This window comes from Paramormyrops kingsleyae, chromosome 23 (genome assembly GCF_048594095.1).
Source record: "Paramormyrops kingsleyae isolate MSU_618 chromosome 23, PKINGS_0.4, whole genome shotgun sequence".
Lineage (NCBI taxonomy): Eukaryota > Metazoa > Chordata > Actinopteri > Osteoglossiformes > Mormyridae > Paramormyrops > Paramormyrops kingsleyae.
Window position 1 is genome coordinate 22,300,155 of NC_132819.1, and position 16,240 is coordinate 22,316,394.

At 44.8% G+C, this 16,240-nt stretch overlaps 1 protein-coding gene across 5 annotated transcripts; it reads left to right on the top strand.

The window, feature by feature from the left end:
• Positions 1 to 400: 400 nt before the first annotated feature.
• Positions 401 to 10,602, top strand: LOC111846895 (MET transcriptional regulator MACC1). 5 transcript variants are annotated; one of them, XM_023817605.2, is made up of 5 exons: positions 401 to 800; positions 4,395 to 4,637; positions 5,537 to 7,590; positions 7,730 to 7,918; positions 9,915 to 10,602. In XM_023817605.2, the coding sequence occupies exons 2-5, from the start codon at positions 4,406 to 4,408 to the stop codon at positions 10,125 to 10,127; spliced, it is 2,688 nt and encodes an 895-aa protein (XP_023673373.2). In that variant the 5' UTR covers positions 401 to 800; positions 4,395 to 4,405; the 3' UTR covers positions 10,128 to 10,602. The 5 variants fall into 5 exon arrangements, with proteins under 5 accessions (XP_023673373.2, XP_072562149.1, XP_023673372.2 ...); XM_072706048.1 differs by having other exon boundaries at positions 4,395 to 4,499; XM_023817604.2 differs by lacking the exon at positions 401 to 800 and adding an exon at positions 3,247 to 3,299.
• Positions 10,603 to 16,240: the final 5,638 nt, after the last annotated feature.

Below are 16,240 nucleotides of genomic sequence, written 5' to 3' on the forward strand. Positions count from 1 at the left end.
GGACCTTAAGTTTCACTTTCACGATTAAAGCTCAACGTAAATGATTAACGAGTGATGATCGAATGTCATTCAAGCCTAAAATTGGGCATAATTAATAACCATGCTTAATTAACCAGAGGGCATAAAATTCGTATAAACAAGTATCTTTTCGGGTACGACTGAAATCGTTTTAAACGATAATTTTAAGCATAAGAACATAAGAAATTTACAAACGGCCCATCAAGCTCGTTTGGGGAGAACTTAACTAATAGCTCAGAGTTGTTAAAATCTTATCTAGCTCTGATTTAAAGGAACCCAGGGTTTTAGCTTCCGCTACACTAGCAGGAAGACTATTCCATGCTCTAACTACACGCTGTGTAAAGAAGTGCTTCCTCAAATTTGTTTTAAAATGTTCTCCCACTAATTTCAACAAACGTCATACGTTAAAAATCATAGTTTTACAATATTAAGTACGTACAAATTTAAATCATTCAGGTGAACGCGTAAATATAGCACGGCATCATGGGTAATGTAGTCCTGTGCGCTGTGTTGTATTATCATTCATAACGCAGATTTTCCAACGATAGAACTATTGTTCCCAGAGAGCTAGTTGTACAACGTAAGCAAAGCTGGAGTTAGAGCATTCTTCTCTATATGTGTATAAGAAACCTCTAAGTAATTAAAACTAAATTAGCAGGTCTATTATACGTCAGCCATAAGTGCTTAATTGAATGCGCTTATTATTCGCCTAGCTCATAGACTTTATGTAGAATCTATATATAATTTATTGATTACAATTTTTTGAAATCCAGTCTTGGATGGTGAGTTTAATTCCTCTTTGAAATTTTTATGTAAGAATTTGTTTGTTTACTTAAGATGTGTGTTTTTCATCATAATTTGCCAAAATGTTATATTGCCTGAGCTGGGTAATGCTGTATTTATGTGTAAAAATGAAATTCTCTGTATAACTAAATAGTATAAATGTATTATGAAATTTATGAACAGTACACTAACTTCATAAATTATAAAATGGTTTATGAAATATGATGGAGTTTACGACAATGACAAGGCGTAAAACCATGTTCCTTATCCGAGTTCATTGCATTTTTTTTCACACTTGCAAAATGTCAAAAATAGAATATATGTATTCTGAAATTTTATTTCACTAATATTTTTTCCACATTAATGCGAACGCTGTCTTGTGTTCTCGAGTCGCCCACTCATTCCTACGAAGCCATGTGGAGAATTAATTTGGGTTAAACATGAGAGCTGTTTTACAAACTGTTTTTCGCGTAATGAATATGTAGCGTCATTGTGTAATGTGAAGAAAACAAAGTGGAATGTTTACCTGTAACTAATACATATTACTAATAATGTGATATATTATAAGCGTTTTCATCACCAGCGTTATTCCCCTCTTTCTTTGGGACCCCGGAGTTTTAATTACCACAGCTGTCCTTATAGAAATCAATATTTTTTTAGCACTGCTTACGTATATATAACCAATACGGGCTAGTTGTTAGATTATTTACAGTATAGCGCGATTGTTATTCCATCTGTCATGTATGTTACAAACGGTTTGAATTTAATCAGAGCCTTACTGTCAACTTAACGCAAGGGACCTCGATAATGTTTCTACGGGGCCGCTTATGTTGATCTCTGCCCTGCTTGTAGGTACAATGGAAATAAAGGGATGGAAACCGTAATATTTTTTTTTATCAATCCTGGATCATGTCACTACATATACTGTAACTGTCTATGCTGGTTCTTAATTGATCAGGCCACTGCTTTATGAATTATGAGCCTCACTCTGCTTACCTTGACATTTCTGAAATCATTTGACCACGTGTACAATACTACAGTGCTAAATTAACATCTACACCATTGTCAACAATTTATTGGTTACTTATTAGTTCATAGTGAGCAGTTATAGGAGGTAACTAAAATTTTAAAATCAGATGAAGTTTTTTTGTGTGTTATCCACAAATAAATCAAAGTTGAGGTGTCACGTCATTTGTAATGCACACACTCATCCCTGTAATACTCTCCTAAGAACTACTCTGTAATTGCTTTCTTGCAGCTGGTCGCCGGCATCTGGATTATAATTTCTCAACAGTCTAAATTTAATCTCATTATTTAGGAGATTAGTCGGAACAAAACCAGTCTGAGAACCATAACACAAGTCGTCTTATATGCTTTGTTTTCTAAATTTCAGATTTTTCTGTAAACAACAAGCTCAGGCTAAAGAAAGAGGGTCACTCTTTGGTGTTTAGTCTTAGCATTTGCAATACATGCTGATCTTTCCTGATGATTAAACATGTAGGTTATAGGCCCCTTGAGCAGCTATTGCACTCAGAAAGCTAGATTCTTACAATCAGTACAGCGGATGAACATTGATGGTAAACCAATGAAAATGTCTTTTGCACCAGTAAGTGATCAGTGAAGGTGTTACATCAGTATGGTTCACAACCTCCTTATTTTGTAAATAAAATGTATATATGGAAAAAAAAAGAGAGAGTGGAGAGTTTGGTTCTAGTCAGGTCATTTATCAGGCCTGGTCTTTGGGGTAATACTTCATATTCAGCAGATATATTTTATATTAGTCTACCTGTAACATCTTACAAAAGACATTACTTAACTTTTTTCTTAGAGAACCTTTCTGTTCCTGAATGTGGCCAGAGGAAAATGTATAAATTGGTGTGTAGTGAAAATACCCTGGTCGTGCCACAATGAATCAATATAATCTCATGGGACGTTCTTGTTCCTATTTTAAAATATTATTAATCATTGGAGTTATACCATGACAAACCTCACACACACACACAAAATCAATGTAGAGTCACCATTTCACCTATTTTGTATCGTGGGAGGAAAGTTGAAAATCCATAAAAACATTTGATAAATTGGCAAAGTGGGTAAAAAAAATCTAAAAATATCAATAACGAAAGTTTTCAATACCCCTGACCAATATAAGCAGCTGATCAATAGACTGATGGATGAATGGATTATCAATGTAAAGGTCAGACTAACTCTTCTACATTTCTACAAACCAAACCTACTGACATGAGTGCAAGTCCAAACAGAACAACACCGCAACAAAGACATGACACAATTATGTATTTAAAAAACAAGTGACACATTTAAAAACTTAAAAGCTGAGAATAAAAATTAATGTCTAAAAACATCCAGGGAACAAATAAACAATTCCAAAAATAAAATGACTTTAATAAGGACAGCAAACAAAATCTATTAAAGTAAACGATTTAACCGAAAGTCAGGAGTGTTAGCTAAAAACACAGCATGTACGGGAACACGGTATTGTATGTACACATTTACTCACCTTGAAATGTCTTAATGTTAAAGTATCGCGATTAAATGTCGCTGCTAAACATGAAACGCATCGTTTGAAATGTGCCTCGTCTGCTTTTATTTGCATGCCTGGTACTTATTTTACACGCAGACGTACTCAGCAGTAATGGCAGCCCAGTCCACAGGGACAAAAGCACCGTGACAAATGGCTTGTTTGTTTGGAGGAGGGCAGACCTTGTTATTGGGCTGTTCTGAGTGGAAAGAGCCCTTAAATATGGCACTTCCTCAGTTCTGTGGGAGGACAGCAGTACACCGATCCGATGTGGTTTCTCTTTGCAGACGACCATTGTTCCGTGATGATTCAATCTGCATGGGGGTCCCTCTTGCAGTACTGTGCCCTGCTCTCAGATATGACTTAAAGTGCCCTTTACATTTTTTTCATTTGACTCACCTGTAGGTTTTTACGTGGGTGTGATTTCCACAAGCCAGGCTTATTTACTACATATTTCTGCCTCAATTCTTAGTAGTGGGGCACTGACACTGACGCTGATGTAACCAAAGCTTGAATGCCTGACGTTATCATTTGTGTAATCTATGCATGCAGCGGTTTGCCATTTCTGTTCTCAGGACCAGGTCGTCGTATCTGGCGCAGTTGGGTAACTGTTGGCAAACGCTGCTTGGTTATATTCCCCCCTCCCACATTTTCTGTTGTGGAACATTATTGACTAAAGATGAAAGTAGGTTACAGAGCTCCACAGAACACAGTGGCCTATTCAGCAAGACGTCTTAGCTCTTTATGTGAAGAAACGTATCAAATTCTTCCTGTATAATAGCACGTTTTGTAAATATTAATGCACCATATTCTGTGGGTCATGCCATCCCTGTCTTGTGTCCTGAGGCGATAGACTCAGCATCAGCTTGGACTGTCTAAGTGGTTTTAGTAGATGAATCACAAGGTTGGAGAAAAAAGCTGGACAAGGATTTCAGTCAATGCAGACATTGCTAGTTTCAACCCAGTTTGCCTGTCAGATCATGGCTGCTCTTTACTTCAGCTACGTCTGATTGGCACCTCAGAGCTGTGCCTGATGCTTGACGCTTGTTTCTAGGTCTGACGGGGATGGCAACCGGAAGTCTTGCCCGGAGTAGATCTGAGGGATCTCTGATTGACGTCGAGGAGGGCAGGTCTCGGAGAAGGAGCAGCGTCAGCATTGGTGGTTATTCATTTGGATCTTTCGATCCGTCCATTTATACATTATTTAGCAGATGCTTTTGTCCAAAGGAACATACAAGTGAGGATCAGATAGTCCATGGAGCAGCTGAGGTTCAGATTCTTGCTCAAGGGCCCAAAGGTGACACCACTCTGCCTGACACTGACACAAGAGTGCCAAACAGAACAGTTACACAACTGCCCGTAAATAGGACTCAACTGGGATTTGATCCCAGGACCTCTCACACAAAACAAGAATTATACCAGCAACATAGACCAACAAGCCCTATCACATCACAGCCAGTCTTCGTCCATGGTGTACAAGGCAGTGAATTCCCCAGACAGGATGCCAATCCATCACAGGGCACACCCACCAAATCAAACACGGTGGGTAACTTAGAGACATCGATCCACCAAACTATGTGTTTGTTAATTGAACAGAATACCCTTAAGAAGCCCACGGAAACAAGGAGAGAATCTGCAAACTTCACATGGGTTAGGATCTGAAGCCAGACCTGTTTATTATATTTAGTGTGAAATCCCATTTGATGTATATGCAACTGATTATTTTTTGGTAGAAAAAATATCTAGATTTAGCTAAGTAAATGAATTTACTAGCCTATATGTAGGGTGTCGTGCCAGTGTGTCTGTGGTCTTCAATTTAGATAAACTGTCCGCTAACTTTTCTTTCCATCTCTTTGATGATTAAAAATGATATTTCCTCTGCTCACCCACGCATTGTAAAAAGGTGTATGTCTGAATCAACCACAGACACGTTGGCACTTTCCCTTTACAGAATGCAGAAATCTTACTGTTCCGAATGGGTCAGCAGAATGCGTTTTAATGGGACACTGATTTACACCTGTATCACCAGCCTATGTAATTTACAGTCCAATTAATTTATTCAATAAAGCAATTAAGATCTGAGGTTTAGAAAAGTCCAGGAGATCATATGGCCTGTTAGGGTCTCTTATGGAAGATTTTATCGTAGAGCTTCCTGCATTCACTGCAATGGGTAAAATATCCATTTTCATTTCACAGGGATTTATAGTCTGACTCAGGTGGCAAATCAATCTGACTGGCCAACCCTACGCAATGACATCCGGCGGACAAGCTCCCAGTCAACAAACCCATTCTGGAGGGAGGTGTCTTGTTTGAATCCATTTTCGAATGATATGAGGCATGCCGGGGTACAGGGAAGCAGTCCACCAGTCATCTTGCCCACTCTGAAAGAAGACTGCTTGGCTGCATCCCGTGATGATGACGACGATATCTTCAGCACATCTTCGGATGACACCAATCTCGGCTTTCGTTGGGGTTCCATGTTGGGGATTGCGAAGGGATGCTCACCTGGTTTGTGGATCAAGTCTTTTGAAATACCGGGTACCCTTCCAAGGAAGGAGTACCACAAGGAGAAGGCAACTTGGAACAACTCCTATAGTCGGTTCCTCAATCCGGATTTTGAATGGTTGAAGAACAACATGGAGGCCTACAAAATGGCATGGCTGAGCCACAGACAGTTGACAAGGTCATGCTTGGATCTCGGCACGATGAGGCGAAGTCCCGGCTGGGCCCAGACTCAAGCTGCTGATACTCAGATCATCTGCAGGTTCAGCCACGCAGGTGGATCCGTGTATCTGCCTGAATCTGACATCAGCGCCCACATCCCGGAAGGTCATGTCAGTCCTGGCGAGCTTCAGGAGATTGCTCTGAAAGCCATTTTTGATCCACCACCAGGACTTAACGGTGACCTCTCGACCACTGTAACTCCTCTCCTGGAGGTGAGCCTCAGTAACGTTGGTGCGAAGGGAGGCATCTCACTGGAGATGAAGGTAGCTGGTGAGGTCAAGTGTGACCCCATCAGTCAGGTCATGGCTGAGTTTGTGTGCTTGGTCAGCACCCGCAGAGAAGGTCCTTTTCAGAAGATAAGAAGCTTCTACTTGTACAGGAACACCTTACAGGTCAAACTTATTGAATTGAAGCCGCAAATGTATCTGATTGCAGCTATACAGGCTGCTGCGGTTCAGCCTCCAGCTACATCTGTGTGGGACTTTCTTGAGAGGACCCTCACCATTGGCATTTATGGACCCAAGCACATACACCCATCCTTCAAGATCGTCTGTGTGGTTTTCTGCCAGTGTCAAACTCCCCAGAAGCTTCCATTTTACAACATCAAGCAGAGCCATGAAAGCATGCCACCTCTAGTGTTACAGCTCTGGGGGAAGCATCAGTTCAACCCAAAGGGTCTAAAGGATCTGCTGATCATACCGGCAGTCATGAACTCGAGGTTCGAGGTGGTATCAACAGAGAGGGTCAAGAGGGTGAACCAGACTCATTTGAGTTTGGGCCAAGTGGTTCGCTTTCCGTTCTCAGTGTCCAAGTCTGGCTCTGGGCAGATGGTGCCCTTCAAGGTGAGCATCTATGTGAAAGATCCGGCTGGCCTGCCATTGGCTGAATTCCATGTGACATCGCCAAAGGCTGCCACCCGAAAGTGGGGGAAGCACCAGGAGAGCATGAAGCCTCCCAATGTCCTGGAGGAAGGCACGCCACAGCTCTGTGCATTCCGGAATGAGCCGGTGACGCCGCCACACTATGGTGTGGCCCTCAAGTCGGTCATCCGGCAGCCACGGGTGGAGTACCTGCTAGACTACTTCAAGGGCGACACCATGGCTATCCTCTGTGGCGAGACTGTGAGGTCGGTGGGCCAGCTGAAGGTGAAGGAGTGGTACATAGGCCTCCTCCGTGGGCGGATTGGCCTGGTACACTGCAAGAATGTCAAAGTCATCACCAGGGAACAGGTGATCGACTTCTCCGGGGCAGAGGTCACCACCCAAGTGCTCCTGGACAATGTGGCTGCACCCTTCCAGAAGCTGACTTACATGTACTCAGCTGTGCAGTCACTGGTTATGGAGTGTGCATCCAGCTGGAGGGCCTTAGGCGTAGCCCTGGGATACTCAAGCCGAACCCTGGAAGATATGGTGCAGGGGCGTGGGGCCAAATCTGAGATGGAAAGGATGACCTGTGTCCTGGAGAGGCTGAAGGAGGACTGTCACGAAGAGACGACTGGGAAGAAGTTCCTTCATGAGCTGGCTGTTGTAAGGGCAGAACTGGTCTCATGTTCAGACCCTCTCTTACGTGTCCCAAGACGAATGGCGACAAACAAAAGGGAACAAGAAGCAGAAGCACTCTTGTGTGTATATCTGCAGCTCTGAAACATCTGTTTGCTTCCCCCAGGGCCTTCTGAAAGTAGGCCGCCTTGGCGTGGTGTCCCGACTCGCCCATGACGCGGTGATACTGTCGACAGCGGTGCAGCTGGGAGGGCGATGGAGGGAGCTCGCCGCACGTTTGGCCAAGCTGCCCGGCACTCAGCTCTCTGTTTACGAGGCCCCCCACTGGAGCAAGAGGAGAGAAGGCGGCCGCCAGGTGTGCTTCCTCACGGCACGCTCGTGCACCTCAACACAGCTGACGTGTCGAGCTTAAACAGAGAAGCAATAAGCTTCTACTACACAAAGCCCGTCTACTTGTCTTTACTGGAGGGTACAGTACAGCAGGGTTGGGCATGGGAAATGAAAAGTGACACTATAGACTTATGCTACAGTGCTAACCCATACAATTTTAACACATTTCTCTTGACATGCCATGTTTTCCTTCCTTTCACTTATGTTAAATCTTAAAGACTACATTTTGAGACATGGTGTAGAGATTAGTGCCGTTCTTCTTTCAGAAGGATACTTCTCTCACACAGTGTACAGGGACAGAAAGCGGAGTGGTGGTAGATTTTTAATTACTGCCTGCTCTGCTTCAGCATGGGCCGGGGAGGCAGGGGACAGTAACAGATACAGCTTGTGTTGGCAATAAAGACGGGCATGGAAGCGAGATCGCACCAGGCTGCTGTGCAAGCGCATCGCTGAGACTCTGCTGTGTCAGAGCGCCGTGGCGGCGGGTAACGGTCCCTCTGCCAGGCCGCCATAAAATTTGATTTTTCACTTGGTAGAAAAAACGCTGTGGGAGTTGAACAGTATCCACAATTTTAGTGTTAAAATGTAGCAGGTCGTACTAAAAATACACTGTGTAATTGAATAAGATACTCCAGAAGGTTCCAATTTGTCAGGAGCACATTTTAATCATATTTAACAGTCCATTTTTAGACATTTATTTTTAAATTTTATTTTTCATGCCCTTATACAGGTACTTATCCCAGACAGCAGAGAGCAGGAACATCCTGTACTCAGTCTTTTAATTAGTTTTTTTTTTTATTTGTAAAACTGGGATAAAATTACTAACAATATAAAGACATAGAAGAGTCTCAGAATAGATATGTGATACATAGAGACTTTTTAATATATACATTTAAAATAAGATTCAAAGAATCCACCCCAAACATTTGAGTAGCAAGACTAGTACTTAAAAGATTTCTTAGTGTAGTAGATGTTTGTATTCAATTTTCACATAGATTTCTCCCCACACCAGGCAGGCAGATATTTACAGAAGCTATATGATACCTTTAATGGTGGGATATGCTCTAGGAATTGAACTCTCGACCCGCTGGTTAAAAAGTCAAGGCTTTATCCACAATACCACCAAACATCCTGGATCCAGGCCTCCTCCTACACATCGGTAGTTTCCCTCGGCGACACAGTGACTGCGCATCGCGTGTAGTTTAGCTGCTGTTGAAGGTTACGGTGCCAAAACCAACAGCCTTGTGGAGAGGCCCCCACAGGAAGCGCCGTCCTTTTTAATTTGCGGTGTGACCGGCAGCAAGAATCGTTAAGCGAAATAGCACTAAGGAGCACATCAGCTCCTCTGGCTGATCCCAGGTCAGCACGCGGCAGAAAGGGACCTTTCAGCGACTCTCTCTCTCTTGCCCGCGGCTCCGGCAGCCCGAGGGATGGAAGCCAGTGTAATGCGAGCAGAATTTAAATGCGATGTTCCAATTGCATGGCAGTGGGACGCAAGGCCTGGCTGTAAGGCTTTTGTCTGGCCGCATCAAGTAGTCGACATGTGCTTTTACAAAGTCCCACGTGTTCCCGCTGGTTTTTTTAAACTCTTCTCTTGTCGCGGTTCTGTTGGCTCATTTGTCTTTCGGCTGACGCCAGATCTACTCAGAAAGCTTTTGAAACCGAGTCGGCTCAGGCTGGGTGGTCGACAAATAGTTATATGAGCAATTGGGGTGATTCAGTTTCATTGAATCAAACAAAGGGTTTATTGAAACCTACCGAAACTGCATGGTAATTGCAGAGGCACTCTATTATGGAGGAAGTATAGATGATGTCATTGACTGGGAGCAACGGGAATCACTCTCACCAGGTTCTTGACGTTCTTATTTTGTCAACCTTCACGCTTCTGAGGTCGATGACACGTCAGCCGTTGGCCATCTCCCACCTGCTTGTCTATGCTCCTCCTCTTCCTCGTAACCCAGGCGACGTGGAAGCCCGCCTACGACTTCCTGTACCCGTGGGGCTGGTGCCAAGGTGACCGCCAGAGGGAGAAGATCCAGGAGCTGCAGCTGGCCTTGGACAGGATGAGGAGCCCCATCACGCGCGAGTGGAGGGAGGTCACCGGCGCCCTCATCTGCATCAGCTGCGCAGGCCTGCTTCACTCCTCAGCCTTCTCCGAGACGTTCGTCCTGTAGAGCGAGCGCGGACTTGGGGCTCCTCCTGGGGGTCTGCCCACTCCGCGCCAAATGGAGGACCTTCACGCGCCCTATGAGCCATATCCGCTCCTTCCTGCTAAGCACCTTATCTTAATGACATTCTATGGAAGTAAATGCGTATTTTAAAAGAATAAAAATATTGCGTAGCGTAGCGCCATGCTTGTCTTTTTGCCGAGTGTTTTGAGCGACATGGTTGGTTGGATGTTCTGCCCACTGATGATTGCAGAGTGTAAGAACGTTCCCTCAGGATGACCTCACCCACCCCATGGACTATCCCGACGAATGCAAACACTGTGTTAGCCTGTATATACAGTCATACACAGATGTATAGTGATATACATCATCATAATTGAAAGAGACCCTACATAAAGTCTAACCCTTCCCTCTATTGTACTGTATGTTGCTTTGGATGGAAGTGTTGCATAAATTTAAATAAATTGAAACTATAATTGGTTATGTAGTTGCTTGTACAATACGTGTTACATAATAATATATATTGCAAATTCACACTATTGTCAGTAGGCAATGAAAAATATGAATCTTCAAAAGCCCGTTATTTCAGGCGCATGAAACACTGCTCTAACTACTTTACAAAATAAGCTGAAACATACCACAAATAGAAACCTATCTTTACACAACCATATGTGCGATGTTTTAAATGGGCTTCTTGCATGAATTGTTGTCAGCAAGGAAAATGTATCAGTGTCAACAAGATACAGACTAATCTGGCTTTATATTCACAATTAATAATGATGTTAGCTAGCTATCTAATAACATTAAAATATTGAAACTAGTGATATAAAGTAACCCGACCACAAGACTATCATTGATAGAAATGTTAACTATCCATCTTTCCATCCATCTTTTGTCCCCATGTGTCCTATTCTGGGGGGGGGGGGGGGGGCTATCCCCTAGGCAGGGAACAACCTGTACAAATGTACATAGATGACTTCATAAAACATTTTCTCATTGACCAATTAGATGTCAAACACAGTCAGTAGACAGATGAGAATGGGCGCGTTCCGTCTATGATAAAAAGTCACAATCGGCAAAATTGGACAAACGCAGCTCTCACTGGAATGCGATGATATGCATGTTTCCCAAAGCATCAGAGTGTGTTTATGCTCCCACAGACTGTCATTATAAGTCATCAGAGGTTTTGCGATCCGCTGAGCCTAGAGAGTGAGTGACTGCAGATTTATACGTATGAAAAATTGTTTCTTCGGCACAATCAAAAGTGTTCTGGAGGGTATGTGATATTTTCATTGCTCGGCGGAGTTGAGCGTGTTGATAGCATAACGTAGTGTTTTGGACTTCAGATATCCACTGTGCCTGAGGCTGTTATTCCAGGCCAAGACAGTAAGTGTTCCTATAGGAATAACAGCCATGGTTTTCTGTACAAGTGGAATTAAAGAACATGGAAGTTCTTGTTGTTTAAATCTGACATTTCTGTGCCTTAAGCTGTTCTATAAATGCGGTATGCAGCTTTTCTGGAAAATATATCTGTGCAATTAAGAGGAAGACAATGTTACCAAAAAAACTGAGCTAGTGGTTAAAACTGCACCGTTCGGATTCGTCATCGTTGAATGCGGCTGACCGTGCGAATGCACCCGCGGTGAATGTGGTCACATTGTCCCACAGCAGAGAAGCTCTGCCCAGGCACAGCCATATATTCTCACTAATAGTTGTCAGAGTGATGAAAAGAAGAGCAGTGAGGTTTATCCCAGGTTTTTACATAGCGCCGAGGGTCACTGGGAAATGTATGCCAATGCTTGGCTGGCTGGCTGGCAAGAGGGGGGTCTCTCAGAAAATAATGTAACATTATTGTGTCATCATAGCCCCCACCCCAGCCTTACGGGCTCCAAAATGACTCTCCCAGCGGTCTCTGCCACAAGGCCTGAGCAAAGACATTCTTCTGCCCTGACTCGTGAGTTACTGCGATGAACACTGCGGTGCTCACACTCGGGAGCGGCAAACGTTTTCAAAGGGGCATCAGCGAATTTTGAGAGACCACCTCAAATGCCTTGGTGACTCCCTCTCCATCGCGAAAAGACTCGGAGGGGCCGGATTCTTGCGAAACTGTGAACATGGCGGTTTCTTGCCTGGCATTTATTAATTGTTAATGAGCCACTTGTTAGCTTGGCAGGGGAAGGGACTGACACAGCAGATGCTATCGAAGATACTTGATAATAAGGCAGCGGTGACCAGGAGGCTAATGACCGAATGAAGACAATTACCTGGGTGGTTGTATTAATTGCAGTGGTGACTTTAACTCCACCCTTAAGGATTAGCATGTGCAATTCAAGCAGAATCTCACAAAAACATACCAGGGCTGGACAAAATAACAGGTATGCCGCATGACACTGGACAAGTAAGAAAGTAGCTACTATGTCATAATAGGTTGAATGCCAGTGAGCAGAATGTGTCGTATATTTAAAAGAGGTCTTACAGGCTCTTAGGAGTTTTACTTACACAAAAATATTCTGAGGGCAGAATGAACAATGATTGGTTCAGATAGATAACCAATCAGATTGCAGAGGAGGTGGGTCCAAGCAACTATAGAAGGTGGGACTAAGATATCTAATTGGTTGGTCCTCCTTGTGCCCTACGAATATTTTTGTGTAAGTAAAAAACCCACGAGCGTCTGACAAAATAATTGAATTGTCCAAGCAAGTAAGTAATTTCCAAAGAGGCCAAAGAGATGGAGCCCGGAGCTGCAAGTCCATCGGTCACAAAAACTGCAGAACCATTGAGTGAGATATGGGGAAACGTCAAGAGTAACAGCCAAACGTGGAGAACCTTTGCTGGCACAGTGGTCGCAAGTCAGAGCTCTCCAGAAGGGACTGAGGGACACATAACGAGATAGTTACCGAACACCTCGAAAGTTACAGCCTCAGAGCTGAATCAGCACCTCTGTGACTCAGCGTCAACAAAAACTGCTCAACCTGAGCTTCACAATGCTGGAATTTATAGGAGGGCTGCCACTGGTGGACATTGCCTTCAAGGCCAATGCAGACGCATAACCTGGTGTTAAAACTGGATCGATGAGCAATGGGAAAAACTTATTATGGTCCATCTGAGTCAACTTTCAGTGTGCTTCCTATCTGCCGACGGGTTTATGTTTAGAAACACGCCACATCATCTCGGATGTGTCATTAGATCCAGCAAATGCTCAATGCGGTCATATAAGGGTCAGGGAATATTAGGCTGCTGTGCTGGATCTGGTGCGCCCTATGGTACCAACAGCATTACCTCACGACGTTCCCAGATACCTCGGTCCCCACATACGCCACTAAACACAAAGAGTAGTTTCCTGCACATCATAAGGGAGTCAGGTACCCTATATAGTTTCCCAGTCACCAGATCTAAACAACCATTTATGGGAATCTCTGAAGTAGAGTATGAAGTTGTTTTCCACCTGCTTCGTAACCAGAGGCTTTTTGCTGCTGAAAGAGGGGTCTGATATCTCACAACATGCAGCACAGGACTGAAGTTGTTCGGAGATGAAATGGTCGCACTGCATATTTGGGCCTTGATTTTAATGACTCAGAAACTGTTTACATTTTTCTGTTACCCCTGAATGTTCTGCCATGAAAAGGAAGGCTGTTATTGACAGGCCTAACAGGGAAACTTACTGACTGATGTAAACAGCCTAAGGGGTCGGGACGAAAGGTCACTCCACACAAAGTGAGCGTCCGCAATTAAATCGTGAAGGCGGAGAGAATATTGGCGAGAGATCGATGGTCGCCGCTCGATAAAGATGCCTGGAGTCTCCGAGACACCAGCGGGGGAGATGGCGACATTAAATGGGAGGGGGGGGGAGCAGCTGTTCTAAATTAGCGGCCACTGTTGCTAACAGGCCGTTGGGGTCTTGTGGATGACATGCCAATTATTTCCATAAGCAGAACCACAGTGAGGTATGGAGGTGAAGCGGGGCAGAGCGGTGACCTCACACGTGCCCCCCAGGCTGGCGTCTGGCTGCATAATGACTCAGAGCCCCCCTCCCCACCCCCTGCCCTGGCTCCTGGACCTCACCCTGGGACCGGATGCTAACCCGGTCCCATTGTTTAATTATTCAGCAGCATTTTCTGTGTCCAGACCTCGCTGGAGCAATGCCGTGGAAACCGGTGCTGAGATACAGCCTGCCTGAGAGCCTCCATAACAAAGGCCTGCCTGAGAGCCTCCATAACAAAGGCCTGCCGGAGAGCCTCCATAACAAAGGCCTGCCTCTGAACAAGTTAAACGAACATGACTGATACAGCCTAATAGCAGGTCCGGGAAATGCGACGTAAGCGGAATGACAAATCCATGGTTAACCATTAATAGAACTCTAAGCCAAACTCATCCCTGTGTCCAGCAGTTTGGTAAAAGCAGCCCACTAATCGTTATTGTATGACTCCCTGCTCCCCTAAGGTGAGAGCGCTCCCTGGACTGGAATGCACTCTGTGGTGATAATTAGCACCCCGTTGTGGCTGCTGGCCTGGTGAGCATGCTGGAACGACTGAGGAAAGGCGTCGGAGAAACAGACCAACAGCATTGTGTCCTAGTAGGGAGACCGCTGGCATGACTCTAAAAATGAGGGCACCTGTGTGCAAAAAGCAGGACTAAGGCTCCTAATCTAGTCATAATGGCATAAAAAAACAAATGGCAAATTCTCTGCTTTTGTAGTATGTGTGTGCGTGTTCCATGTCCTTTGTGTGCCCAGGGGAGGGGGAGGGTAACACTAGTTGTCGACAGGGAGGCGGGTAGGAGGGAGGGAAAAAGGAGGACATCCAACAGCAGTCCAGACAGAGGGCTGTCCAGGTGAATTCCAGATGAATGTCACTGTGTATGATATACGTCTATCTTTTAGACAGGGAACATCGAAGTAGGCTTAGCACATGGTGAGCTTAGCCTGTAGCTTGTTTAGCATGTAGTGGGCTTAGCATGTAGCGGGCTTGGTACATAATAGGTTTAGCATGCAGAGGGCTTAGCACATATTGGGTTTAGCATGTAGCGGGCTTAGCACATAACAAGCTTAGCATGTAGTGGGCTTACCAGATAACAGGTATAGCAGGTAGTCGGCTTAGCATGTAGAGGGTTTAACACGTGGTGGGCTTGACAGGTAGCAGGCTTAACACATAGCAGGTTTAGCATGTGGCACAAAATTGGTTCGGCATGTAGCGAGTTTAGCACATAGTGGGTTTACCATGTAGTGGGTTTAGCATGTAGCAGGTGTAGCACATAATGGGATTAGCATGTAGCGGGCTTAGCACATAATGGGATTAGCATGTAGCGGTCTTACCACATAGTGGGTTCAATATGTAGCAGGGTTTCTAGGGCAGTGATTCAGCAGGACTCTGTAGGGCTAGGAAAGATTATTAGGCGAGCTGCAGCCGATGTTGTGGAAGCAATGTCACTCACGGGCTGATTTGTTAGTGAGCAGAAACACAGACCGTACACAAGCCTCCACCGTTAAGATTCATTTGTCTGCCCGCGTGGGCCTGAGTAGGAGGGGAGCTGACGGTCCCGTCACTGGTCTGAGGGTGGAGGTGGAATCTAGCGGCCGGTATCAGCCTGACACTAATGAAGGCCCCATTCCTGCCCTCCACACCCCCCACCTCACCCTAGTCACCCTGGTTGAGGCTTGACAAGGCACCCCTGGACAGAGATGTGTGCAAACGGGGCCGCCAGAGAGCAACCAAGGAATCGGGGACAAATGAACCGGCGTGGGGGGAAATGCCACAGCCGCTTCTGATGACTGCGGTTGCGGCAAGCTTACATTATACAGACGGAGAAAGGACTCCTGTCTCTTCAGCCATATATAAGGCTAGTTTGTCGGTTATCAATGTGGGGCTGAATATAGCAGATTCCAATAAAAAAAGGTCAAAATCCTCACGATGGGTGGGCCCCAGCGGCAGACTCCCATTCGAACCCGAAAGCTCGGGTAACTTTAATAAGGATGACCAGGGACACCGGCAATCCTGATCTGTAACGGCATCCCCCCCACCACTGTTCCCTTCCTGGTCCTGTCACTGGCTGCTGCGGTCAGATCGATGGGGGGTGAGTGTGATCTAAGATTGTAGAAAACCTGGGAAAAGCACCTGCATCGG

Bases quoted from the DNA above. Each gene is read 5' to 3' on its own strand.
- LOC111846895 (XM_023817605.2), top strand. From the start codon at position 4,406: ATGGCAACCGGAAGTCTTGCCCGGAGTAGATCTGAGGGATCTCTGATT. The intron at 4,638-5,536 runs GTGACACCACTC...TTCATTTCACAG, and splicing joins TCTTGCTCAAGGGCCCAAAG to GGATTTATAGTCTGACTCAG. The intron at 7,591-7,729 runs GTAAGGGCAGAA...TGCTTCCCCCAG, and splicing joins TCCTTCATGAGCTGGCTGTT to GGCCTTCTGAAAGTAGGCCG.